A 27,747-nucleotide genomic window follows, 5' to 3' on the forward strand; every position below is an offset into this window, starting at 1 on the left:
GTTGATTGAGCAATGCTGTCCTTATAATGTAGTTTATGATTTTTATGGACAAGTCCAGTTTTTCTGTAGAGCCTCTCAAGTTGGTGACAGCAGCAGTCAAAGTTCACGTGTAAACCAGAGCAGCAAATCAGGTCCAAATGTGTTGTTCACAGTGAGTGGGATCATCAGTGTGCTGCTATGTTAACCTCCTGCAGCAGGATGTCTTTGGTCAGAGAATGGATAGATCACGAAGTCATTGTTGAGTTTAGGGAGACAGTAGACAGTTGGAGGAGGTTCAGCCAGTTGACACACAGTAGATAAAATAACTGAAGGCAGGAGCAGACACCTGTATGACTTTCCACCTCTCACATAGATTATTTCCCTGGGCAGCGCCACAGGGCTGGTAGATGTAAACAAAGCTGGAGGAGAGGATTTATTCATCTGAGAAAAGTCACAGAGTTGTGTCTTGATGCTCAATCATCCAGGTACGTAAATCCCAAAAAGCTTGATTCTGTTCATCTGGATGTTTTCAGTGGGAGAAACGTTTCATCATCATCAGGTGACTTCTTCAGTCTCAGCTGACTGCAGGTTTCAATCTTATAAACAGGACATTTGTATGACTGAAACCAGCCCACTGAAGGAACAATGGGCTGGGAGGTCAGTTCATTGATCATTGGTACGCATATTGTCAGGACCATTGATCAATGGTTGTTGATCAATGGTCATGAGTCCAGTTCACAGAGAGCTGGGGAATGGCTGCAATCACAGCATGTAAGATGGTGACAAATGTACCCTTAGGCCCCTCCTCCATTCAGAGATGGTCTTTTCACATAAATGGCCTCCTTGACTCCGCCCTCAAACCAGCGTTCACATTTACTCAGGACCTTCTTGATGTGAAGTTCTTCTGCTTCGCTGGCTGCTGTGTCTGTGGGGATGGTGTTTGTTCTGTGTTGTTGTGTCCTGATGACGCCCAGTTTGTGCCCCAGTGGATGATGAGAGTCAAACCTTAAATACTGATCTGTATGTGTAAACAGAGTGAACCTTTAAGACCAGTTGTCTGTACGATCAACTCAGTCACCTGAAACATCTCCAAGTTTCTGGCTTTGATCATCAACCTGTTGGTAGTTCAGCTCTGAACACCAGTGAAATGTTTCTCCCACTGAAATCGCTGCATTCATATGAACAGCATCAACGTTTTGGGATCGTGGAGTTGTGGACAAAGTCTCAGTTAATCAGATAAAGTCAAACCTATAATTGGTAAAGAGGTCGTGGATGATATGCCCCTTGATCGTAAAGAAGTGGATGTTGTGTGGATTAAAGTTCAGAGTGGTGGGTCATTCATAAATATTCTGTTCCAGCTGCTGGAGGACAACATCATCACTTTTGTGAAGAACGAGCTGAAGAAGATCCAGAAGGCTCTGAATCCAAATAAGCCCCAGTGCTTGGAGTTTCAGAGGGAGGATGATGAGCAGAGGAGAAACAGCAGAGAGGCATTTGTGAAGATCACAGTGGACTTCCTGAGGAGAATGAAGCAGGAGGAGCTGGCTGACCGTCTGCAGAGACGTAAGAGGATTTATCTAAAGATTTAAGCTGCTGGATAAATGAGACACTTGTGACACCAGTGTGTTCAGTCATTTCTCAGTGGGTCAGAAATTGTCATCAGCATTTTGTAAAATATGATTGTTAAAGTTGTATTTTTATTATTATTATTCAGAACTTCCAGCTGCTGTTTGTCATCGTAACCTTAAGTCTAAGCTGAAGAAGAAGTTCCAGTGTGTGTTTGAGGGCATCGCTAAAGCAGGAAACCCAACCCTCCTGAATCAGATCTACACAGAGCTCTACATCACAGAGGGAGGGACTGCAGAGGTCAATGATGAACATGAGGTCAGACAGATTGAAACAGCATCCAGGAAACCAGACAGACCAGAAACAACCATCAGACAAGAAGACATCTTTAAAGCCTCACCTGGAAGAGATGAACCAATCAGAACAGTGCTGACAAAGGGAGTGGCTGGCATTGGGAAAACAGTCTTAACACAGAAATACAGCCTGGACTGGGCTGAAGACAAAGCCAACCAGGACATCCAGTTCATATTTCCATTCACTTTCAGAGAGCTGAATGTGCTGAAAGAGGAAAAGTTCAGCTTGGTGGGACTTGTTCATCACTTCTTTACTGAAACCAAAGAAGCAGGAATCTGCAGCTTTGAAGACTTCCAGGTTGTGTTCATCTTTGATGGTCTGGATGAGTGTCGACTTCCTCTGGACTTCCACAAAACTACAATCCTAACTGACCCTAGAAAGTCCACCTCAGTGGATGTGCTGCTGATAAACCTCATCAGGGGGAAACTGCTTCCCTCTGCTCGCCTCTGGATAACCACACGACCTGCAGCAGCCAATCAGATCCCTCCTGACTGTGTTGGCATGGTGACAGAGGTCAGAGGGTTCACTGACCCACAGAAGGAGGAGTACTTCAGGAAGAGATTCAGAGATGAGGAGCAGGCCAGCAGCATCATCTCCCACATCAAGACATCACGAAGCCTCCACATCATGTGCCACATCCCAGTCTTCTGCTGGATCACTGCTACAGTTCTGGAGGATGTGCTGGAAACCAGAGAGGGAGGACAGCTGCCCAAGACCCTGACTGAGATGTACATCCACTTCCTGGTGGTTCAGGCCAAAGTGAAGAAGGTCAAGTATGATGGAGGAGCTGAGACAGATCCACACTGGAGTCCTGAGAGCAGGAAGATGATGGAGTCTCTGGGAAAACTGGCTTTTGATCAGCTGCAGAAAGGAAACCTGATCTTCTATGAATCAGACCTGACAGAGTGTGGCATCGATATCAGAGCAGCCTCAGTGTACTCAGGAGTGTTCACACAGATCTTTAAAGAGGAGAGAGGACTGTACCAGGACAAGGTGTTCTGCTTCATCCATCTGAGTGTTCAGGAGTTTCTGGCTGCTCTTCATGTCCATCTGACCTTCAGCAACTCTGGACTCAATCTGCTGGAAGAACAACAAACAACCTCCAAGAAATCTAAATTATTTAACAAACCAAACCTACAGTCTCTCCACCAGAGTGCTGTGAACAAGGCCTTACAGAGTCCAAACGGACACCTGGACTTGTTCCTCCGCTTCCTCCTGGGTCTTTCACTGCAGACCAATCAGACTCTCCTACGAGGTCTGCTGACACAGACAGGAAGTAGCTCACAGACCAATAAGAAAACAGTCCAGTACATCAAGGAGAAGCTCAGTGAGAATCTGTCTGCAGAGAAAAGCATCAATCTGATCCACTGTCTGAATGAACTGAATGATCGTTCTCTAGTGGAGGAGATCCAACAGTCCCTGAGATCAGGACGTCTCTCCACAGATAAACTGTCTCCTGCTCAGTGGTCAGCTCTGGTCTTCATCTTACTGTCCTCAGAAGATCTGGATGTGTTTGACCTGAAGAAATACTCTGCTTCAGAGGAGGCTATTCTGAGGCTGCTGCCAGTGGTCAAAGCCTCCAACAAAGCTCTGTAAGTACATTTGTACTCATGTCTTTACTTTTAACATCCAACTGTGTCAGTAATTTATTTCACCAGCTTTCTGTCTTTTTATGAATTTGTAAAGTTTTGGGATTTCTCCAATACAACTGTGACCTCTTTGATGCCTCCAGAACTCGAGACGCTGGATTCACCATAAACTCTGATCATCACTGCTGCTGTTATGTTATCAGTCTTTATTTACACACTTAGGCTGCATGTGCCTGATGTTGTGATACTTTATATTCACATGCATGCTCCTAGATACATTTCTACTGCAGGTCTATTTTAGTCACAAATGTTGGTGAAACACTTGCGTTTACATGCATGGTGGGTCCTGCATTAAAGAAAGCATTTGAATTACTCAGTGAATCCTGGCAGCCAGAGAAACATCCTTAGTTCCACTTTAAACTAAACTCTGCTTCGGTCTTCCACAGTGTGTTTGTTGTTTCTTTGTTGTTGTTGGCCTGCTCTCTCCTCTCACTCCAATCTGGTTGCAGCAGATGTTTGTCCCTCCCTGAACCTGCAGACTTGGGTGCAGCACCTCAGTTCATCTTCAGTCTGAAACCAGCTGTTGTAGCTATATCCCCTCAAGCACACCTTCCCTGGTCATCTCTGCTGTGGTTGCTATAAAATTTAATCTTGATTAAAAAAAAAGAACAAAAAAACCTCAAGTCAGACTTGATGCCATTTCTTGGCAGCATGGTGCCTGTTTGTCTTTGATGATAAACTGCAGCACAGTCTAAAGCAAACCTTCTGACTTTATTGACTTTATGCATGTATATATTCTTCCTGTTCACCTTGGACACACAACAGCTCTCTGTTTGTTGTGATTGGATCTAGAACAGCCAACATATCCTAATCTAGATGATTTCTAAGGTGGTATCTGGGAGGAAAAGTTAAAATCAGCTTGGATGGCCTGTACTGTATGATGGCCTTGGTTGCACCACATTGATAGCCATGCAGGGTGGTTCACTCCTTGTGCAAGAAGACCGAGGAGTGAGCCACACTTGGTCAAAGCTTGGTCATTCAAGCTCACTGTTTTCCCCTTGTTGGTTGATGATAGTATTTTTTTTACCTGACTTATAGTCATCATTGTCTTCAAATTAACTCACACACTGCTGACTGCTGTAGCTTACCTGGCTGAGCAGGTGACCCATGCACTGAAGGTTAGAGTCGTGACTCCAGGGCCTGGTTTGAGTCTGCCCAAGACCATTTCCTGTGTGTTATTCTCCTCACTTCTCCCTCCCTTCCTGTCTTCTTTGTCCTATACAGTGAAAACAAAAGGCCTCAAGTTCTGAAAACTCTTCCCCTTCATCATCTTCCATCTCTCTCATCTAAAATCACCAGTATTCTCTGAGTAGAGAATCTCTTCACAATCTTGAATGATAAGGATCCAAGTGGGTAAAGTTATTTATTTGTTGTGTTCCTATTTGCAGCTGGGATAGATTAAGAAAAACTATCGGCTGCCAAAATTACATCCAGTTTAGAAGACAAACATTGAGTGAAGTGTTTGTTTCATCATCCTTAACAACTCATCAACCAGGTGTCACAAACTGCAGCAGGACAGTACAAAGCATGTCATACTGGATGGCTGCAACAACCAGAGTTTTACCTACCTTTGGTATTTCTTGACAGTATGAGCGTAATATTTACTGAACAGAGTCGTCTTCTGTAATCTTTTCAGATTCAGATTCAGAACACTGTATTTATTTTCAAGGGGCAATTAGGATACTGAGCTTTCCAACCGTACATACAATACACAAACATCACATTGGGGAGACAGGTCAGGCTAGGTAGCTGGCCGGTCAGCCGCTAGAGCAGCGACCCGGAACCAAACAGCAGAAAATGCACAACATCAGGAAAGATGAGGAGAAAAAAGAACTCCTCCCAAACTGAGCTCCAACAGGGAGATCAGTTTGAGAACAGACAAAAAAAATGACCTTAGTGCAGAGCACATGAAAACTCTTAATGCGCCATAGAAACACATGACAAGCAACAGGGATGGGTAAAAGGTGAGAGACAGCCGGTGTAGACAGCGCACCCGGGCCTGCAGCATTTGCGCTGGTCCCCTCGACCCACCGTCTGCACCGGGAGGGGATAAGCATGCTTAGGATGGGAAGGAACAGTCTAAACACCGTCTGTTATCAGGGTGAGATTTGTTATGTTCAGCTCCAGCCTTGAGACCACAGCTCGCGCCGGTATGTTAGCCGCATGAAATGATGGTGGCTTTCTTTGGTGCGAACAACTGCATGTCAATTTCACAGCTGATCTAACAGTCCGTCACTCGTCTCTCAATCTCCCGTTGGAGAGCCACGAGCTTCTCCGAGAGGTTATCGGTTTTGCGCTCAAAGAGCAAAGTCTGAGAACTCACGGCCGCCATGAGCTTCTTCAAGATTTCATCCGTGCTGCGTTCAATGAGCCCATTTTGAGAAGTTACGACCCGTCCCATTGTTTCAGTCACAGCGGGCAGCCTTGTGGGGGTTTGAACAGCTGATTCTGCTTTCTTTAATCTTCAATAAGCCAGGGCCAAGCCAGCTCAGATCAGCAAGAACCCTTTGCTGCTGTGAATGTCCGTGCTGCTATATTTCAGGATCAGGCTCTAAATGTACAAATGGATCTGAGAAGATTTCCAATCATGTTTCTACTAGATTTACAGTTTGTTTTCATGTCTTCTGACTCAGAAGGTGGAGCAGGTGGAGCTTACAAGGAGTAAGTGCTGCTATAGAAGAAGAGTTGTGTTTTAATGAAGCTATTTAGTTAACCAATAATTGTATTGCATGCTGGCATTAAAAATGTTTCATTTGACTGATTTATTTAATTTGTTTGTTTGTTTTCTTCCAGACTGAGTGGCTGTAACCTCTCAGAGAGAAGCTGTGATGCTCTGTCCTCAGTTCTCAACTCCCAGTCCTCTAGTCTGAAAGAGCTGGACCTGAGTAACAATGACCTGCGGGATTCAGGAGTGAAGCTTCTGTCTGCTGCACTGCAGAGTCCACATTGTACACTGGAAACTCTCAGGTCAGGATCCAAACATATCATTAAATTATATTATTGTACAAACAACCAAGCTTTATAGAATTGGCAGGTGAACTTTTCTTTATCTTTGGATTGCTTAGGAGATTCTTAATTACTGTCTGAAGATTTTTTTACAGTCACATATTTTGTTTTAATGGTCAAACAGAATTATTGTTCAGTTCAATGAGCAGGTAGCTGTGAGATTCATAATAATGAGGTATATTTGTATTAAAGATGACTAAACGTGAACAGTAGCTGTGAGTTACTTTGTTTACTCATGTGTGCTGATGTTGTGAGTAATTTAAAGCTGAAGTAAACTTGTAATGAGTTTAATAGAGTTTCTGAAGTAAGTGTACTTGGAGACATTTATGTGTTTTCTAAAGTCCAGGAGCAGGAGGCTGTGTGTAGCATAGAGGAACCCAGACCTCAGCTTTGTCTCCTGGTTTCTGTTGCTGCTGTTACAGTTTCCCCTCATCGTTCCTTCAACAGTCTCCTCACTGTAACAAATCAAAGTGTTACTGTATAGATTCACGTCTGAATGTTGCCATGTGCTATTAAAACTAAAAGCGATGTTTCATACACCCACGTGGTTCAGTCACACAGTAACTGATGGTAAATAATGTTTGTGTTGAGCACATCGTACAGGTCAGCTGCTCCACACAGATCTCAGGTTTACATGCTGGAACAGTTTGTGATCATGAAGGATAAACCTCACTTCCTCTTTGTTTCATGCAGATGTGACATGAACAATAACACATTCATGAAATCCTTTTAGGAACACAAACACTATTGTAGCTGGAGAATATATTTGAATGTAGGATAATGTAGGGGATCATAAACCACAGTAATAACTAACCACCACCTCACCATTTGGGTTGGTAGCTGCATGTTGATTGATGAAGTCATTTTCTTCTTCCTCCATTTCTACCTTATAAACATCAGATTAAAAGCTGCACAGAGACAGGCACTGGACGTGTTTAGCCTAGCTTAGTACAAGGACTGGACATGGGGGAAACGGCTCTCATCACTGGATCAAAACATGAAAACAAATCTGAAGTAAAGTTTTGTTGAAGTGAACTGTGGTGGTGCCCAATGTTCCCTCTAAGCTGCGGTCGTGCAACTGCGCGCTGCTGGCACGTCTCTGCACACAGAAAATCTGTGTTGCACACAGAAAATCTGTGTTGCACACAAAAAAAAAAATCAAATCTCAATTGAAATTAAAATTAAATCTTTAACAATTCTGTTTTGCAGTGTTAGTCAGTGACTGGCTGCTCCCATATGGGATTAGAACGATGCCACCTTATCCCGTAGTCCAGCCAATGATGCGATTCACATTCGTATATACGCAGCTAATCAACGTCGCTGACAGGCTATGACAGCGTCCTTATGTGCCGACACCGGTGTTATAGCGAGCAAAGTGCCTGATGATGAGGTGAAGCCACGTTAATGACAACGTGTACAACCGTTGGAGATGTGAGCAGGACAGACGGAGCAACTGAGGGAAAAAGTGTGGACTTTATACCAGTTTTTAAATTGTGTTGATCGACCACGTAAAACCAGAGTTATGATAAAATATCTGCAATGTTTGGTTTTCTTCCTGAATAGTATTGTTGTTTATAACAATGATAGTATTCAGTATTTATTGCAACAAACTTTGTTTGCAAAACTCAGTTACTTTTTTGAAGAAGTAACTATATAATTAATTGCCCAACATTGGTCATTATTTACTGTATTTTGCAGACAGAGTTACAGACTCTCTCCCAGACCACAGACTCATAATACAAGTCAGAGCTTTATAAAAATAGAAAAAATAAAGTTGTGTTTTCAAAATTAGAGTTCAAGTTATTTTTACTTCCAATAGTGTTAACATGCTACAGGTCATGAACAAGGTTGTTTTTAATTTTCATTGTAAGTGGGCTAAAGCAGTTAATTAAAAGTAGTCTAACATAAATGTAAATGCTGTAATTTGATTACTTTAATAAACCGTGTAACTTGGATGGATAAGATGCTGGCGTGACCACAGTGCACACGTCTGCTGTTGCTCACAGAGGTCCAAGGGACGCTCAGGGAGTTTTTGTGTTCGCTCAGACACATGAAACATTAGAGGGAACATTGGCGGTGACTGGCAGGGAAAAGGGGATTGATAAGACTTACTGTAAATATAATTATGTATGTATTGAAAAAGGAACAACTAAAATGTTCCAGCTGAAAAATGAAATCAGTTTCAGTTTATGAGCTCTGTTTGTTTTCTTTACAATTCCAACCTTTTATTTTGAAATGAGCTGCTCATTCCTGTTTAGAGTTGATGAGCTGATGTGGGTGAGAGGACTCAGGCAGCCTGACAGAGTTCATGTCCAGGTCTTCCCTGCTTGTCCTGATACACATAAACATGAGTATCCTTGCAGGTCAGATCTCATCAGTCACACCTGGTAGTGCAGCTCTCCTCTAGATTGTAGTGCTTGTTAAACTAGGATGATTTTAGGAGCCTGGACCGCAGATCTAAGGGAAGATATGACTTGGAAAGACTAAACCAACCTATTAGAGGTGTTCGCACTAACATAGATAAATACTCAGATTTACACCTTTAGTGTCTCACAAAGGGTTAAAAAGTGAATGTGCACAGAGAGGTTGGTGGTGAGACGGGCACTTCCAGCACTGTAGATGTGATCCAGCTCAGTGTTCATGGAAATAATCCAGAGAGCAGGATTCCTTGATGAATGTCACATCTTCTTAAAGTTATAATCCACAGGGAAAACTGTGAAACTGTCGATCTGATATCTACTCAACCAATCAGGTGTTTACATGCCCTTCACTGATCTCCAGCCCCACCTTATTATCAGTTTCTCTCTTTTACATCTGAATAATCTTCACTTCACATTTCAGTCAGTTCAGATTTCATTAGCACGTTCACTTTAGCATAATCCATTTTAATCCAAACACCTTTCTCTTTAAACTCTGTTTGTCAGTCACAGTATATCCAGTACAATCCTCTTTTTCACTGCGTCACACACATTCAGAGATCAGAGTGTCCTGTGTGTGCTCTCATTCACTCACACTCACTCTCATATGGCTGAAGTCTGTTTGTACACAGGCTGTCAGCTGGCCTGAGTTAGGCCTGTCTCTAAAATCATTATTTTATTACTTTTATTCTGATTCATCAAAGCCAAACTCAAACATATTTATATTTACTGATTATGTTCTCATCAGTAATTAACAGTCAGTACATTCAGATATGAATCATAATTCAGTGTTTAACATATTATCACAGATGGACTGCACAGGAGATCTCCTTTATGAAGAAACTGTGAAAGTTTGTCCAACAGTGGGAAACATTTCAGAGAACATCTCAGAGAATATCTGTGAAGCAGAAACTAAACATAATAATAGAAGAAAAGCCAAATAATGATCCAAATCCTGCTCTGAGACTATCAGACAGTAAAGGCTTCCAAAGACTGCTCACCTCTCAGACTTATTTAAAGATGCTGGTGCTGTCCACAGATCAGCTGACCTGCTGGGTCTCCATGATCAGCTTTGTTTCTTGGACATAAAGGCTGAAGCCTTTAGAGCTTCAGTTCTCCAGAGCAGCAGGATGTCTGAGGTCCGCAGAAACACAAAAACACAGCAGCTAAAAATAGTTGTTCAAAGAAAACGAGGTGGGAGCTGCTGATTCCTGAGGTTTGATACTGGATTAGCTTCAGTAGTTATTCCAATCACTGCTGTAGGAGCTACATTTAGTCACAGCTGACTGTCTTCTTTGAACAATCACAATGACTACTGTTGTAAAAAACAAGCACACAAAGAACCAATGAGAGTGTAGAACATGATAAAGAGCTCCTGTGATGGTGGCAAAGAAATGAGCAGCAGACGGCCGTCTACATGTTGTAGTGGTTTACAGTCACCAGGGGGCGCCGTCACGGCCACGCAGTCAGTGGGCTGCTCTGCTTGTGCTGTTGTTGGTGAAGCTGAAGTGAAAGCGAATGTTAAAACAATGAAAAGTGTCCACTGCAGCCTCCATCTGAGCTTGTCATGTTCTTCTTCTTTGATCCTTCGTGTTTGTGCTGAACACTGCTGTCGCTCTCTTCCCTGTTCCCGCCCACTTTCTAACCAATCAGCATTGGAGCGTGCACAGCGTCGTCCACACTGAGCTTTGATGTGAGCGCATGGACTCGTCTGCAGAACATTTGTATGGGCTCAAAATGTGGTCATAAATATTTTGTACTTGTAAATCAGGATTTGTATGTGTAAAAAGAATTTGTGTGTGTGTAAAAAAGATTTGTGTGTGCGTGAAAAAAACTTTGTATGTGTAAAAAAGATTTGTGTGTGTGTGTAAAAAAGATTTGTGTGTGTGTGTAAAAAAGATTTGTGTGTGTGTAAAAAAGATTTGTGTGTGGACTTAGCCAAAAAAACACCCCTGCAAGTTACAAGTACGAATTTTGACCCTATTTTTCTTCCTTTCATCTGATTGGTCAATGTCATGTCAATCACAAATGTAACTATCCAATCAGAGAACAGATGGGTTTGGCTGTCGGAGGGGCACTTTTTTGACCTGACGTTCCCGTCACAAGTGTCTTCTAAGTGAAGCTACCAGGTTCAGGTCCAGCTCTGTTTATCTGGAGCTGCAGTAAATGATCCGTCCTCACAAAGCAACACAGACACCAGATATGCAAACACAGCATCATACAACACAACCAAGAGATCCAAAGAATTATCTCTGCATTTCTGTGGCTGATGCTGCTGGAACGAAGCTGTTTGAAACCTTGTTGTTCTGCACTTTGGGACCTGAAGAGAAACCTGAACCTCTGTGCAGAGGGTTCAACTCTGAGGATTCCTGTTCAGTTTTGTTATTTCACACGGCAAAACTTGACAACTTTATGATAAATGTACGACTTCAATGTGAAAAATTAATTTTTTTCTCTTGGTTGTTTGAAGCTGCTTCCTGTTGGCTTCGGCTGTTTGGAATTTCCATTTTCTAAACTTCTACATTCTGAACCTTCTTCAGCTCTGAACAGATGATGAAACACTGAATGATTTCAAGCACTTTGTCTAATAAACTTACATCTTTCATTTTTTATTCAGATTGAAGGACTGTGGTTTGTCAGAGATCAGCTGTGATTATCTGGCAGCAGCGCTGAAGTCCAACCCCTCGTATCCCAGAGTGCTGGACCTGAGTGGAACCTACAACAACCTGCAGGATTCAGGAGTGAAGCAGCTGTGTGTTCTTCTGGAGAATCCACGATGTCGATTTGAAACTCTGAGGTCAGTCACATGTTTTACTAGTGCTGAGATGAATATGATGTGAAAGTTGTGCTGACACTGTGGATCAGTAGGCCCACACACCTCTATACAGGAAGTCTGGTTCTACTCTTTGTAGAACTTCTGATCCCTGATCCTCTGAGTCTGACTCAGTAAATAATGCAGAGTTCTGAGCTGATGTGGGTGAGAGGACTCAGGCAGCCTGACAGAGTTGATGTCCAGGTCTTCCCTGCTTGTCTTGATATACATAAACATGAGTATCCTTGCAGGTCAGATCTCATCAGTCACACCTGTTAGTGCAGCTCTCCTCTAGATTGTAGTGCTTGTTAAACTAGGATGATTTTAGGAGCCTGGACCGCAGATCTAAGGGAAGATATGACTTGGAAAGACTAAACCAACGTATTAGAGGTGTTCGCACTAACATAGATAAATACTCAGATTTACACCTTTAGTGTCTCACAAAGGGTTGAAAAGTGAATGTGCACAGAGAGGTTGGTGGTGAGACGGGCACTTCCAGCACTGTAGATGTGATCCAGCTCAGTGTTCATGGAAATAATCCGGAGAGCAGGATTCCTTGATGAATGTCACATCTTCCTAAAGTTATAATCCACAGGGAAAACTGTGAAACTGTCGATCTGATATCTACTCAACCAATCAGGTGTTTACATGCCCTTCACTGATCTCCAGCCCCACCTTATTATCAGTTTCTCTGTCTTTTACATCTGAATTATCTTCACTTCACATTTCATTCAGTTCAGATTTCATTAGCACGTTCACTTTAGCATAATCCATTTTAATCCAAACACCTTTCTCTTTAAACTCTGTTTGTCAGTCACAGTATATCCAGTACAATCCTCTTTTTCACTGCGTCACACACATTCAGAGATCAGAGTGTCCTGTGTGTGCTCTCATTCACTCACACTCACTCTCATATGGCTGAAGTCTGTTTGTACACAGGCTAATCTGGGACTCTCCACCATTTGACCCTAGAAATAAAGAAGCTTCTTGGATGAGAGGTGAAAGGCGAAACGTCTTCAAAAAACTTAAAGAAGTCCAGATGCCTTTTTTTCTAAGCTCTTTAGATAACTGCGAACCTTCACAAACGCCTCATCAGTGGGACTCTCAGAGCTACCAGCCCTTTGCTACAATCACAAAGCTCTTCATTGAAATCAATGATATCAAAGCTGGAATCAAGCTATAGCCATATACACTGGTAAAGACTTCTTATCTCGAAATAATATACTGAAGTGGCAATGCAGAAATTGAAAATAGGCGGACGTGCTACCTATGCTATTAGTAGAATGGACATTGGCCTGCTGGCTAAGGAAGGCCCTGTCTCACATAGAGGTGAGAGAGGCCCCCCTCGAAGCCCCCTCTTTTATCGGGGCTTACTTAGGGTCATATTGGGGACCCCACAGTTGGAAGTCTTTTTTTTTTTTTTTCTTTGACCAAATAAAGCTTATTTCTGTAGCTGTTGTTTTATACAGCTTTAATGTTAATATTAATGTTTGCTTATGTATGTTTAGGGAGTGGTCTGATGGTACATGTCGTTGTTACATTAATAATATTCAAATAGTAAGGGTATGCTTAAAGATAAGGTAAAAATCATATCATATAATGTAAATGGCCTGTCGAATCCAATTAAACGTAATAAAATTTTAACTAAAATGAAGAAAGAACAAGTACAAATAGTGTATCTACAGGAAACCCATCTAGACTGTAAGGAGCATGAAAAACTGAAAAGAATGGGTTATACAACAGTTTTCTCCTCTTCCTATAAAACTGGACGAAGGAGAGGAGTGGCTATCCTGTTATCAAGCAAATTACTCTTTGAAAAAATATCTGAGATAAGTGATAAAGAGGGACGTTATATGTTGGTAAGGGGAAACATTGAGGGGAACCCAGTCACGTTGTTAAATATATATGCACCCCCTGGAAGCGATATTTATTTCTTTAAGAAAATTATAGATGTGATGGTAACAGAGACAGTAGGTTTCCTAATTTGCGGAGGAGATTTAAATATACATCTACAACCAAAGCTAGATATTTCCAATAGAAAAGCACAGAATACTAAAACATTAATTAAGAATATAAATACATTGATGAAGGAGGTGGGACTAATTGATATATGGAGAGACTTGCATCCCTACCAAAGGGATTATACTTATTTTTCCTCACCGCACTCGTTATACACAAGAATAGTGTGCTGGCATTAGGCATTTTCTGTTCTGCAGCAGTTTGCCCTCTTGTGGTTGTTTTTGTGTAATTTTTTTACTCTGTAAGATCTAGCCAGAGGCAGTTTCACCTCCGTTAATCTGTTGCCATCCATGCCTTCACAAGTTGATAAACGGCATCATCTGTGAGTAATATTGTTTGTTATCACTGAGACAACTTGTGTGCATTATTATTTGTTGTGAAGGCGTGATATAGTTTGTAGTTAGAATTTAATTTGAATATGTATATAACCTAAGCTAGTAAGGTTAAGCTAGCTCACTTGCCATGTGGTTTCTTTAACGTTTTGATCATGAGTGTGATTTCATTTGATGTTTTATTCGGGCACTCACTAAGCAGATAAATATTGCGTTCATATTTTTGAATATGTGTTTGTTATACTGTATATTGATGCAACATTTTTATTGGTTTATTTCTGGTTTTGTCAACAGTTTCACACTTTTTCCTTATTAAATCATCCAACTCAACACATTGGCCTGTTCCCTGGATTTTGATTAGGAGAGTGTTTAGCTGTCTGTATAGCTGAGTCTACGTTCACGAGGACAACGCTTAGTGAGGACAGAACAAATAGATTATTTCATAACTTTTGGGAAAAATAAAGATAAAATAAACACTTGTGCAATTGGAGCAATAGAGTTAAGCGATCATGCACCAGTATACCTGTCTGTTGATTTAAACGTGCAACCAAAACTCAATAATTGGAAATTAAATTCAAGCTTACTGAATGATCCTCACTTTAAAGGACAAATTAAGAAAGAGATTCACTTCTATATGGAAACTAATGACAATGGTGAGGTGTCTCGTCCTATACTGTGGGATGCCTTAAAAGCTGTCCTGAGAGGGAAAATTATAGCAATATCCTCTTATAAGAAAAAGATGAGAAATAAGAAATTAGAAGAGCTACAAAATAAGAATTAGAGAAAAGGCATGAAAGAAAAACATCTCAGGATATATTGGAGGAAATTAGGAAAACAAGAAATGAAATAAATGATTTGACCACATATGAAATTTAAAAAAAATTAATGTTTCTTAAACAAAGGTATTATGAGGGAGGATCAAAAGCAAAGAATGTATTAGCCTGGAAACTAAAAAAGAAAATAGCAGATAATACAGTTCACAAAATTAAACATCCAGTGACAAAACTAATAAAAAATAAACCAATAGAAGTTCAGAGTGCATTTGAAACATTTTATAAGACTCTGTATGCTAATAACACAGAGAGTAGTATAGTTGAAATTAACAGTTTTTTAGATTCTCTTGATTTACCAGTACTGAATGAAGAACAGAATAAAACTTTGATTGAAGATATAACAGAAAAGGAACTAAGAATAGCAATAAGTAAAGTTAAAATAAATAAATCTCCAGGATCAGATGGATATACGGCAGAATGGTACAAGGAGCTAAAAGAAGAATTAATACCAGTGATGCTTCTAACAATGAATTGGATCCTAAAGAAGGCTCAAGTACCTTCTAGCTGGAAAGAAGCAATTATCTCTGCCATCCCAAAAGAAAACAAGGATAAATTAGAATGTGCGTCATATAGACCAATATGTGTTCTTAATACAGATTACAAGCTGTTTACATCTATCATGGCTCGACGATTAGAAAAGTTCTTACCTAATCTAATTCATAATGATCAAACAGGTTTTATTCGAGAGCGCCAAATACAAGATAATGTACGACGGACATTACAAATTATTAATCATATTCAAAAGAATAAAATAGAAGCAATGGTAATCAGTATCGATGCAGAAAAATCATTCGATTCAGTTAATTGGAATTTTCTTTACCGAGTCTTGCATACATTTGGCTTTCACGAATATATAATTAAGACAATACAGGCACTTTATGATAACCCTACGGCAAGGATTAAAATTAATGGCTACCTATCAAATAGTATTAAGCAGCAAAGAGGAACAAGGCAGGGCTGTGCGTGCTCACCATTATTATTTGTGTTATATCTGGAACCATTGGCTCAATATATAAGACAAAATAAAGAAGTAGAAGGTATTAATATCCATGAAAAGGAGCATAAATTAGCCTGCTATGCAGATGATATTTTAATATTTTTGGGTCAACCATCAAACTCTTTACCTAAATTAATGCAATCATTTGAATACTTTGGTCGACTATCTGGATATAGGGTTAATATGAGTAAAACACAATTGCTTAAGTACAACTATATTCCATCAGAAGAAATTAAAAATAAGTATCAATTAGCATGGCAAACAGAGTACTTTAAATATCTAGGAGTCATAATACCTAAGGATCTTACAGAACTATTAGAACGAAATTATTTACCAATACAGAAAAAAATTAAGGAACATATAGCGAGATGGAATCTAATTCCATATTTAAGTTTATATTCGAGAATAGACTCAATTAAAATTTATATTCTTCCTAAATTATTATATTTATTTCAAACATTACCAATAGAAATTAACCAGAAACAGTTTAATGAATGGGATAAAATTTTGTCAAGATACATATGGCAAGGAAAAAGGCCCCGAATTAGATTTAAAACCCTACAACTTAACAAAGGAAAAGGGGGTGGGGCTTACCTTCTCTTAGGGAATATTATTGGGCAGCACAATTAAGGCCTATGATATGCTGATGTAATCCTTCATATGACGCTCAATGGAAAGTTATTGAGGAGAGTCTGACCTCCATCCCCATACAAGCTATTATAGCAGACAGAAGCTTGCAAAATTTAATAAAAACTATTGAAAATCCATGGATCAAGTTGACTTTTAAAATTTGGGAAACAGTAATAAAAGAATATAAACTAGAAGAGGATATAGCAGTTCTTAAGTGGTGTGCATATGACACACATTTTGCTCCAAATAAATTGGACACCAGATTCAAAGATTGGACATATAAAGGATTAACAGCTTTATGTGTGGTAATGGAGGAAGGCAGACTAATTAGTTTTTGCTTTTGCATTAGATTTTGACTTTGTTAACTACTAGAAGACTAGAGGAAAAATTAGTTACATTAATGGAAACAAAAACACACTCCCTATATTTATTTATTTATTTTTCTTTCCTTTTTCTTTTTCCTTATGTATTTTTTATTTATGTTGTTTCCTGTTTTGCTTCTTTTTCTTTTCTTCTTCTTCTTTCATTCTTATTGTATGGATATTTTAGTTGTTTAAATATAGAAAAAAAAATAAAAAAAATATATGTACTGAAAGATAGCTGAAGTTGATGGTATTGTATAGTGATTCTAAAATGTCAATAAAAAAAAAAGCTGGAATCCAATGAGTCCAAGTCTTCTGCTGATTCAGCATCACATTCATCTTTGCTCCTTGTTCTGCATCCCCACCATGGACTTCATTCCTTTCCAAGCCAGCCTTGAGTGTCCTTTATTCAGCTCATCCTCTGCTTTACTTTTACACCTGATTTTAGCTGCTTTTCTTCTCTCCCTCATAACAAGACAGCTTCTTCTGCCTGAGAACATGTTGGAGTGATTTACTAATCCAGGGCTGATTTTTGGGGAAAATAGTTCCTGTTTTCAAAGTAATCCCCATTTTTCCCAGAATGAAATGTAAGTAGAAATAAATAGAATAGAATTAGAATAGAATTCAACTTTATTGTCATTGCACATGCACAGGTACAGGGCAACGAAATGCAGTTTGCATCCATCCAGAAGTGCTTTAGTGATATAGATATATTACAATATATATTAGCAATAGTATAGATATGTAAGTATATTACAGAAATGGGTCTATTATGGTATGTTATAATGTACACGGTATGAAGTATGTTGTGAATATTCTATAACTAAGTATGTACAGGCTGTAGTGAGTACAAGCTATGTACAGGCTATGAACAGGATATAAATATGAAAAACTATACAGAATATGAAATAAATAACTTTACAGAAATTTGAGATATACAGCTATAAAGTGATCTAAGTGAGAACATGAGCCTTTAAAAAGGCTCTTCTGAGGCTGCTGCCAGTGGTCAAAGCCTCCAACAAAGCTCTGTAAGTACATATGTGATCGTAGCTTTAGCTTTTAAATGTTTATTCTAGTTAACACAGATCAGGTGGAACAACTCAAATGAAATATCAAAAATATTAAGTGGTCATCGGTACTCAGTTTGTTCAATACTGAATACATTGGAGCACAAATTGTCCACGTTTCTGAAATATTTCTGGGTGTAACTGTCACCAAAGTGGAATTTAGACCTGGCCTGTGGTTGTTATCTAAGTGACAATCATCAATTCTACTAAAACAAATACAAAATAAAGAAATTTGACACATTTTGTTGATATCAAAAGCACACTGAACAATTCAGTGTTGTTTTACTGCTGTTCTCTCTTCACTTCTTCTCCTCTGATTCTCTCCACATGTTGCTCTGCATCAGTGCTCAGTTTCCTGACAAAACAAGATGAAATATTGCTAAATATAATAGTATCTCATTACACTTCAACATAAGTGTTTTATTTTTGTAATTGTTTATCTGTTATTTTTCAGACTGAGTCACTGTGACCCGTCAGAGAGAAGCTGTGAAGCTCTGGCCTCAGGTCTCAGCTCTCAGACCTCTAATCTGAGACAGCTGGACCTGAGTAACATCAACCTGAAGGATTCAGGAGTGAAGCTTCTGTCTGAAGGACTGAAGAGTCCACACTGTACACTGGAAACTCTCAGGTGAGATCAAGCATTTTTCTTTCATCAACTGACAGAATTAGCAGATTAATAATAAGGCAGTCCTCTAATAAGAGGAGAAGTGGAGGTGTTTTGAAGGGCAACGTACTCTTATGTTAACAAGACAGGAAGTAGTTCTTGGGAACTGCTTCCTTTGTTATTGTCTAAGTAGAAACATGATGGTGAAACAGTGATGAGTTTGCAGAGGTGGATCCACACAACACAACAATGCTGTTGTGTGCTGAAAGCAGACTTCTCACAGATTCTGAGACTGCAGGTTTCATCACTGTCCAACCAAAATTCACTGAACCAGCAGTAAATGAACGTCCAAAACGACGCTTCATGTTTAAAAAACAGATGATCAGGGGGATTTGTGTTTACATCTTTTTTGTGTGATCTGTTCACCTGCTGTTTCAGCTGTTTGGTGGTTGTTGAGATGGTTTTGTGAACTTTTAGCTGAGATCCTGACGTTTCTGTAGATACCACACATGTCTAATTACTTTGTACAGCATGAATGGCCATAACGAGGTTTTTAACAGTAAGAAAAGTTGTAAAACTTCAGAAAATATAGTTAAAAGTCCAAAACCTTCTACGTCTGGTCGCTTGTGGTAAGGAGCAGATCAAACGAGTAAAGAATTACGTTATAATTATAAATGGCTTCAACAGCACATTCAGGTCTGTGAGACTCATTCAGACACTGAGCCGTGGCTCTGTGCTACATGCACATATTTCTGCATCTCTGCCATTCAGACACACTTTATATATAGTTTATGTTATGTAGTATTCAATACTGAACTGTACATTTAGTCTTTTTAAAGGCAGCAAGTTTTATTCAGTGTTTTCATAAAAGCCTTATTTTTATCCATTTACTGCTATTAGGAAGAACACGTGAGGTTTAAGACCTGGACCAGTTTGAAACCTTTTGTCCTCCACAGTGGAAAATGGGTGGAAATAAAAATGGGTCTCACTTTAGCCAGCTCCTAATTTTATCAGTTCTACTCTCAGCGTCTCCTGTATATCTCCTGTATAAATGTTGCACTCAGCTTTGTGGTCTCCAATATCACTGAAATGCAGCCAGATGCTGCTCATTTTGCCTTTTCACTCTTTCCTGACACGCTTGCATTTCAGTACAGCTCCCATTTCTCTGTGTACTGGTCTCTACCACTACCCTTGCTGTCTATGGGACATGTCCTCTTTCACATAATGGTATGATCCCAGTCTGTCTCTGAAAGTGTTTGGCCACATGGTTTGCTCATCAGAATAAAACCTCAGCCGTGCTCACATTGATTATCAGCAAGCCTGAAAATTCATCAATATTTGACATATGAAATTATCTCAAGGGCTGGATTTGGCCCACGGGCCATATGTTTGACACCCCTGGTTTACACAGTTTGGTATTCAATGTACAAGTGAGTTAGCTCTCAGCTAACTAGCAGACAAGCTAACTGCTGGGACTGCGTCTTTCTAACAAGAGCGTCAGACACTCAGACTGGTTTCCTTTGTGGATGATGATGTGTTCTCACACTGATCCTTCATGCTGATGCTGCCATCCACCCACTGCTCCTGGATTCCTCATCATCATCTCCATCAGCCCTCACAATACTCCACCTTCTTCAGCTTCATGTTCAGCAGCCTGGATGGACAGTAATTCTTTCCATGGGTTATGGTGGGACATTGAGAGCTGAAGTCAAACAGCAGTGAGAATGAAAGACTGATTCATTTCTATTTAGTCTTGTGATGTGCAGCTTTGTTCAGAGCATTAAGGCCCAGCAAAGATTACTGAGGTCATAGAGTCCTGATGAAACCTGTGTGCTTATAGAAACGGAGACCAGATGAACCAGAATAGAAGGACATTAAAATGAAGTGTCAGCTACACAAAGGCAAAGCTATTCAGTTGTTGCTGTGAGTTATTTAAATGGAGGATGGAGTCAGACTTTAAGCTGCTGGACTCAGTCACTATATCCTGTTGTCCTCATAGAACCTGGACACACAGACTCACCTGTGACGCAGTGACACACAGTGTGGGCTACACACACATTAGAAAGTGGATCAGTCACACTTGTGCAATCATTTGTTGTGCTGGGAAACCATGAACACTTTGAATCACATTAATGGCTTTGTTACAGCAACATTCAATCATGAGTTCAAAAGTAGTGCATTGTGTACTTATTTTAATAGTACTGCAGTATGAGAAGTGCAACATTCAGTGTGCAGAAACAGATCAGGTGCTTTCTAACAGCAGTGTTCCCTTTAACACAGCAGCAGTTCAAATATTTCTGTCAGTCTGAGCTGAAACATGAATCTAATCAAATATCAAATCAAAGTTCTTTGCCTCTGCCAGGACGTTAACATTTGATCTAGTTTTTTACAAAGTTCCCTCAGCGTCCAGAGCCACCAACATACCTTTGATCAACAGCAAGTGAACATTTATAAATGTGTGTTTGCAGAACAGGAAGCAGCAGAACTATTGTTCTGTTATCAGGCAGCAGCACAAACGCTCATCAGCTCATTTACTGTGCAGGACTTTGAGTGTGTGAAGTGTGTGTTTGTGCTGGATTTCCTTTGGAGAATCTCAGTCAGAAACCAGACAAAGAAAAACTCTTTCAACAGTCCAGGTTGAGTTGACAACATGAACTGCATTTATCTTCCTCTGACTTGACATGTTCTTCCTCCTCTGCACCGAGCCAGCTGCTAAGACTCACAAGCTCATTGACATTTTCTGATGATAAAGAAACTCTCTTCTTCTGCACAATATGAGCAGCAACAGAGAAGAAGCTTTCACAGGTACAGATGTTGCAGCTGTGGCCAAGTACATGTGCTGCATGTTGGAGCAGCACTCTAATGGACAGGCCTCTGTACTGATGGTGGGCTCTGCTCTGTATCCACCACACTGTTCTCAGCTGAGTCTTCCTCCTGTTCACAATCACACTCTGATCAAGCATGTTCACGTTGTAACGCCGTGGCTTTCGTAGTCTCTCCTTTTTCTACAGCTCATGTGTTCTTCTTGTGATGCTGCGTCTTGAGGCTCATACATGCCGTCATTTGTTGATCCTAAGAACGTTCCTCAGACCGACTTCTTCAACAACAGATAACTTTAGTTGTATCAACACTGCCTCCTGGAACAGTTTAAAATGAACATGTCAAAGATCTGTACCTGTCTCCATGTTTCTGTCCCCGCCCCTTTCTTTCTGTCCTGGGTCATGTGAGCGCTGCAGTAGTATTAGGCCCACCCTCAATGCTCCCATTGGCTGAGACGCATAATGACGCCCATTTAAAGCCAGCACTGATCAACATCCCTCCTGTGACCCATGGCTTTTATATTCAGAGCCAGTGAGCACTTTCACAATAATCATGATTTTAAAAACTGTGATTAAAATAATTGCTGACGTTAATCAATTAATGAGTTAACGAGATTATAACAGGTTAAGTTGCCCTAATAATTAGACTTTGGTGACAAACTGATGTGATCTCCATGTTTCCTTTGTTGGACTGTGGGCGAGTGTCAGAACTGAATGTACTGAGTAACATGTAGAGTTTAAACATGTGTCAGTTCCAGTTTTAGAGCTCTAAAGTGCAGCTATCATGTTAGGAATAGAGATGGCACGATACCACTTTTTTATGTCCGATACCGATACCGATATCATAAATTTGGATATCTGCCGATACCGATATGAATCCGATATAGTGTTTTTTAATCAACAAAACTGTTTTTTAAAATATCTTGCTGCATTTTGCAAGTCTGCAAGTTCATACTCAAGTTTAAAACAACAACTACACTAAAGCTATTCTGTTATACCTGTATACAAAAAAAACATTTCATAGTTCAGCAATACTGATCAATCTAATAAACTTAGACCTACACCATCCTCCCTATTCTGGTATTTTAAAGAGTACTTAGCGTAAATATTAAGCAACCTAACTAATAGGGTTCCAACTCCCAGCAACAACAAAATTAAATAAATAAAAAATAGGGAACCACCCCTCACGCGCCACCTCATGATGCTTAATCGACGTAATCAACCTTAATTTGATGCAGTGTGAAAAAAAATGCACAGAAATCAATTATTTTTCAAGAAATATTAAATAGATTCAACATCTTTCTTCAACAAAATTGCAGACTGCACAGATGGTACCTTCCCAAAGGAAAAAGTACTATAGCTTACTAGGGTATATATATTAGACTTAATAGTCACTATGTACAGTAATTGACTTCTATTCATTTTACATCAAATTAAAACTTTGGGTGTCAGATAATTATTTATTAAAAGCTAGACATTTTAAATGAGAATAAGAAAGAAAAGTATGTCTTTGTGCCCCCTTTTCCCTGTTAATGCCCTATCGGCCCCCCTGGCTAAACTTTGCTAGATCCGCCCCTGCACAGTTACCAGCCGTCAGCTACGTAGAAAAAGATCCTGGTGTAGAAAGTAATATTAAATAAATTGTAACAACAGCTTATCAAGTTTAAACGTGCTGCTGTTGTTCAGCCGCTGGTTTCCTCTTTCTGGTGCAAAGTGGACCAAAAACAAACAAGAGAGACGGACTCGCGACAGAAAAGCCGATCAGCTGATTTAAGCAGTTTCATGATTGCAGTAGCAGCCGGAGAGCGAGAGGCAGTCGCTTGTTAAGCTTAACGTGGGAATGCTTTACAAACATTCAGAGATGGACTTACACACTTGCTTTACTTCTCTCGGGGATAACTTTGTCGGAGATGAAATGCCAGGTTGCTAGCGAAGCTCCACATGCTATCCAGACCACCGACAGGTCCTGCATGCCACAGCCGCTCTATCACGTGATGCATACTGCTCCGACGTGCTAACGTTCTGAGGTGAGTTACGGCGTGTTGCAAGTTTTGTGAGGTGCTTTCGTGATATTTAATGGATCAGATTACATTTTTTATTTTTCTCCGATATCCGATCCAGTAATTTAGGTCAGTATCGGACCGATACCGATACGTAATATCGGATCGGTCCATCTCTAGTTAGGAATATGTTAGGAATAGACAGGAACACTGAGCACACTGAGGTCAGATCTTTATTTTACCACTCGCTGCATTCTTGATGTTCATGAATTCAGCAGCTTCATGATTGTCTGCAGCATTAATCTCATATTTCCATTAAAAGTGTTGAATTTGACTGTTTGATGTTCTTTATGATCTCTGGCACCAGTTCATCTGTAGGCTGAGCTCAGTCCATCCATTTAGTGAAATGATGTTTAAAGGTCTCCTTGTTCTGTGAGCGTGCACAGATCCTGAAGCAGAAAGCCTGGGTTACAGAGAAATGATCATCATTGTGATGATGCTCATCATCTCTGACTGGGATTTGAGGTTTTGTCAAAGCAGCAAAGAAAGCCTGGCTATGTTGGACTGGGTGTGGCAGCAGCTCCCAGTTTGAGTTCAGGAGACAGACACTCTCTCTACTTTGAAGATCAGCTTCAAACTTTCCTTTTTGATAAAGCTTATAGTTCGAGCTGGATCAGGTGACCCTGAACCATCCCTTAGTTATGCTGCTATAGGCGCAGGCTGTTGGTGGACTTCCCATGATGCTCTGCTTTCTTCTCCCCTCTTTTCACTCCTGATGCTTTTATATGTCACTACTGCATGTCCTTAACTTTTGTCTCTCTGTTTTGTTCTTGTCTCTCTGAGCTCATCTCTTCCCTTTCCCCTCACCCTGCAACCAGTCATGGTAGATGCTCCTCCTGGAGCCTGTTTTCACTGGGAGGATCTTTGTGTCAAAGGGAGTTCTTCTTCCCACCATCACCAAGTGCTGCTCACAGTGGAGGCGGTTACCTTACACTGTTAAACAGCTTCAGATGACTGTTGTTGTCTGTTGGGTATTGTCACTTTTAAATAAAGTTACATTGAATGGATGTAAATGGATAGATGTTATTGTGACAAAGAGAAAACAACTGTTGACAGATAGATTGTTGTTTTGTGTGTTTGCAGTCTGTCAGGATGTCTGATCACAGAGGAAGGCTGTACTTCTCTGGCCTCCGCTCTGAGCTCCAACCCCTCCCATCTGAGAGAGCTGGACCTGAGCTACAATCATCCAGGTGACTCAGGAATGAAGCTGCTGTCGGCTGGACTGAAGGATCCAGGCTGGAGACTGGACACTCTCAGGTATGGAGAGAAAATCTGATAGAGGAGGAAGAGCTGGAAACATTTCCCGTGTCTTTCACTCACTTCCTGTTTGTTTCCTGCAGATGACACATGAACAATCACACATGCAGGAATATTTTCAGGGACAGACACACTAGTCTAGCTGGATAGTTCATGGATATTTATGTAGGGGTCTCCAAGGAGTCTGTTTGCAGGAACATTTAGGTCACAGGTGTACCTGATATAGATACCAGTGTACCTAATAAAGTGTCAGCTAACATTTGGAAATGGAAGCTTAAATAATGACAAACTGTACATTCACAGCTGAAGTCACAATAAATTTGTTCTCAAGTGCACATTTTTCTGTTATTGTTCTCAAACAACAGAATGAGAATGAAATATTGATTCTAACAGGGCCCATAAACAGCATTAGCTTAGCAGCATGAGCTTATCAGTTTCCATCATGGTCACACAAATCCTTAGCAGAGAAAAGTGGCCTACTTAGCAATAGCTGCTCAAGTTGTATAAAGAAAGGGAAAACAGTATTAGCATTAGCTGCTAATGGCAGCTTACTTAGCATAAACTCTTCACATTTTATAATGCAAGGGAAAGGAGTCACTCATGGAAGCCTATTTAGCATTAACGTCTCACATCATTATAACACAAGAGAAAAGGGTATTAGCGTTAGCTACTAATGCTTATTCACCTCAAATTAGCTTTAGCTGCTAATGGTAGCCTACTTAGCATTAACTCACTAATATAATGCTAATTCACATCAAATTAGCATTAGCTGCTCATATTGTTATAAGGAAAGAGAAAACGGTATTAGCATTAGCTACTAATAATTATTCAGCCCTAATTAGATTAAGCCTCTAAAAGCAGCCTACTTAGCATTAACTCCTCACATCGTTGTTACCCAACGGAAAAGAGTATTAGTATTAGCTACTATCATTTTTAATAAGTAAGAGAAAACAGTGTTAGCATTATTGAATAATGCTAATTCACACTAAATTAGAATTAGCTATTTACAAGAGCGTACTTAGAATTAGCCGCTCACATTGTTAAAAAGTAAGGGGAAACAGTATTAGTATTAGCACATAATGCTAATTCACGTCAAAGTAGCATTAGTTAATAATGGCAGCCTACTTAGCATTAACTGCTCACTAATATAATGCTAATTCACATCAAATTAGAATTAGCTGCTCACATTGTTAAAAGGGAAGGGAAAACAATATTAGCATTAGCTGCTAATAATTATTCACCTAATTAGAGTTAGCCCCTAATGGAAGCCTAGTTAGCATTAACTCCTGACATAGTTATAATGCAGGGGAAAAGGGTTACCATTATCAGATAATGCTAATTTACATCAAATTAACAATTGTTAATAATGGTAGACTTCGTATCATTAGCTGCTGTCGTTCTTACAAAGCAAAGGAAAACAATATGAGCATTAGCTGCTAATGCTTTTTCATCTAAAATTAGCATTAGCCACTAATGGCAGCCTACTTAGCATTAACTCCTCACTAATATAATGCTAATTCACGTCAAATTAGCATTAGCTGCTAGCATCAGCCTACCTAGCACTAGTTGTTCACATTGTTAAAAGGGAAGAGAAAACGATATTAGCATTAGCTACTAATAATTATTCACCCCTAATTAGAATTAGCCGCTAATGGCAGTATACTTAGCATTAACTCCTCACATTGTTATAATGTAAGGGAAAAGAACTAGCATTATCTAATAATGTTGACCTTGGCCCACTGGAAAAGTTAAGAACTAAAGATTTAGGAGTGTTTCTCGATAGCTCTTTCTCATTTGAGAAACAAATGAACTCTGTTATTAAAACCAGCTGTAAGGTTTATATTGTTGATTGATGCTTAGAAATATTTACTCATATATGCTTAGAGTTTTATAATCAATTGCATGATGATAGAGGTTTGATCCTTAGTAGTCTGTAAAGACTCTGTATGCCTTCCAGAGTGCTCTGGCATGCACACACCACTTGGGGCCATGAGAGAGGTCGTACCCTCTCTTACTGATTTATGGTGTAGGACAGGGGTCTCAAACTCAATTTAGCTGGGGGCCGCTGCAGGCAGAGTCTGGGTGAGGCTGGGCCGCATTAGGTTTTCCACAAGAAAGACATGGTTAAAAAATTCCAATCTTCTCAAATCTCTTTATTTTTATTTTTTAACACAAAATATGAAAAATAAATAAACAAATTAAGAATTAATAAGAAAATGAATCAATCTGTAATACATAAATAAAATAATAATAAGATATTTTTAGTCAGTGAACTTGTGTGTTTTTTTCAGTCTTCTATATCTGCTGTGTTTAGATTGAAATGTCTGTATTAACAGTTCTATAACCTTCTTCTGAACATGAATGGAACACTGTAGAAAATGAACTGTTCTTCTGAACATGGCTTCTCTTGCCTACTCCTTGCTGCTAGAGACCTGGCAGCGTTTCCTCTCGCATAGCCGAGCCAGATTTGGCCTGAGGGAGGAAGCAGTTGTGACCCTCAGTATGTCTTGAAGATGATCATCCGTAAGTCTGGACCTGTACTTGGACTTATTGAAGTTCAAAGTGGAGAAGAGCTTTTGGCACAAGTATGTGCTACCAAAAAGGCACATGGTCCGCTTGAACATTCGGGAAAGCCGAGGGAAACTAGGGCTCAATTCTCTCAAAAATTGTCCAAGCTTGTCTGCTTTTCCACTCACCTCCCTGAACTTTGCTTTGAGTTCAGAGTTGCACTGCAGCTCAATGAGCTCCATTTGAAGCACAGAAGGGGCATCTTGCACATCAAAGGAGAAGGGGTCCGCAAAAATGTGAAAGGTGGCTCTGTGTGTCTTGAAGTCAGCAAATCTGTGATCAAATTCCTCCTGTAGCATCAAAATGACATCAACATACTCGTCAGCACTGAATGGTGTGCCTGCATCCACGAGTGCCTTGCATGCTGGGAAATGGCAAAGGTTTGTCTGAGAGAGCTGAGCTTTCCAGAGCGCCAG

At 40.0% G+C, this 27,747-nt stretch overlaps 3 protein-coding genes across 3 annotated transcripts in view; all 3 read left to right on the top strand.

The window, feature by feature from the left end:
• Positions 1–27,747, top strand: part of LOC146577138 (protein NLRC3-like) — a 291,287-nt gene that overhangs the window by 31,456 nt on the left and 232,084 nt on the right. The window lies entirely within an intron of this gene.
• Positions 1,491–3,495, top strand: LOC146577139 (protein NLRC3-like). Its single transcript, XM_085268163.1, has 2 exons — positions 1,491–1,542; positions 1,694–3,495. Exons 1-2 carry the CDS (start codon positions 1,506–1,508, stop codon positions 3,493–3,495), a joined length of 1,839 nt encoding a protein of 612 aa, XP_085124289.1. The 5' UTR covers positions 1,491–1,505.
• LOC146577140 (ribonuclease inhibitor-like) lies at positions 6,112–24,782 on the top strand. Its single transcript, XM_085269708.1, has 5 exons — positions 6,112–6,209; positions 6,342–6,515; positions 11,589–11,768; positions 18,478–18,651; positions 24,590–24,782. The coding sequence occupies exons 1-5, from the start codon at positions 6,112–6,114 to the stop codon at positions 24,780–24,782; spliced, it is 819 nt and encodes a 272-aa protein (XP_085125834.1).

Source organism: Mchenga conophoros, linkage group LG3, assembly GCF_057382185.1.
Source record: "Mchenga conophoros isolate Kocher_MC1m ecotype Shallow Benthic linkage group LG3, M_conophoros_male_GT1.1, whole genome shotgun sequence".
NCBI classification, from domain to species: Eukaryota; Metazoa; Chordata; class Actinopteri; order Cichliformes; family Cichlidae; genus Mchenga; species Mchenga conophoros.

Excerpts from the sequence above, each read along its gene's own strand:
- LOC146577140 (XM_085269708.1), top strand. The coding sequence starts at position 6,112 with ATGGATCTGAGAAGATTTCCAATCATGTTTCTACTAGATTTACAGTTT. Across the intron at positions 6,210-6,341 it reads GCAGGTGGAGCTTACAAGGA|ACTGAGTGGCTGTAACCTCT; the intron begins GTAAGTGCTGCT and ends GTTTTCTTCCAG. Across the intron at positions 6,516-11,588 it reads TGTACACTGGAAACTCTCAG|ATTGAAGGACTGTGGTTTGT; the intron begins GTCAGGATCCAA and ends TTTTTTATTCAG.
- LOC146577139 (XM_085268163.1), top strand. The coding sequence starts at position 1,506 with ATGAAGCAGGAGGAGCTGGCTGACCGTCTGCAGAGAC. Across the intron at positions 1,543-1,693 it reads GGCTGACCGTCTGCAGAGAC|AACTTCCAGCTGCTGTTTGT; the intron begins GTAAGAGGATTT and ends ATTATTATTCAG.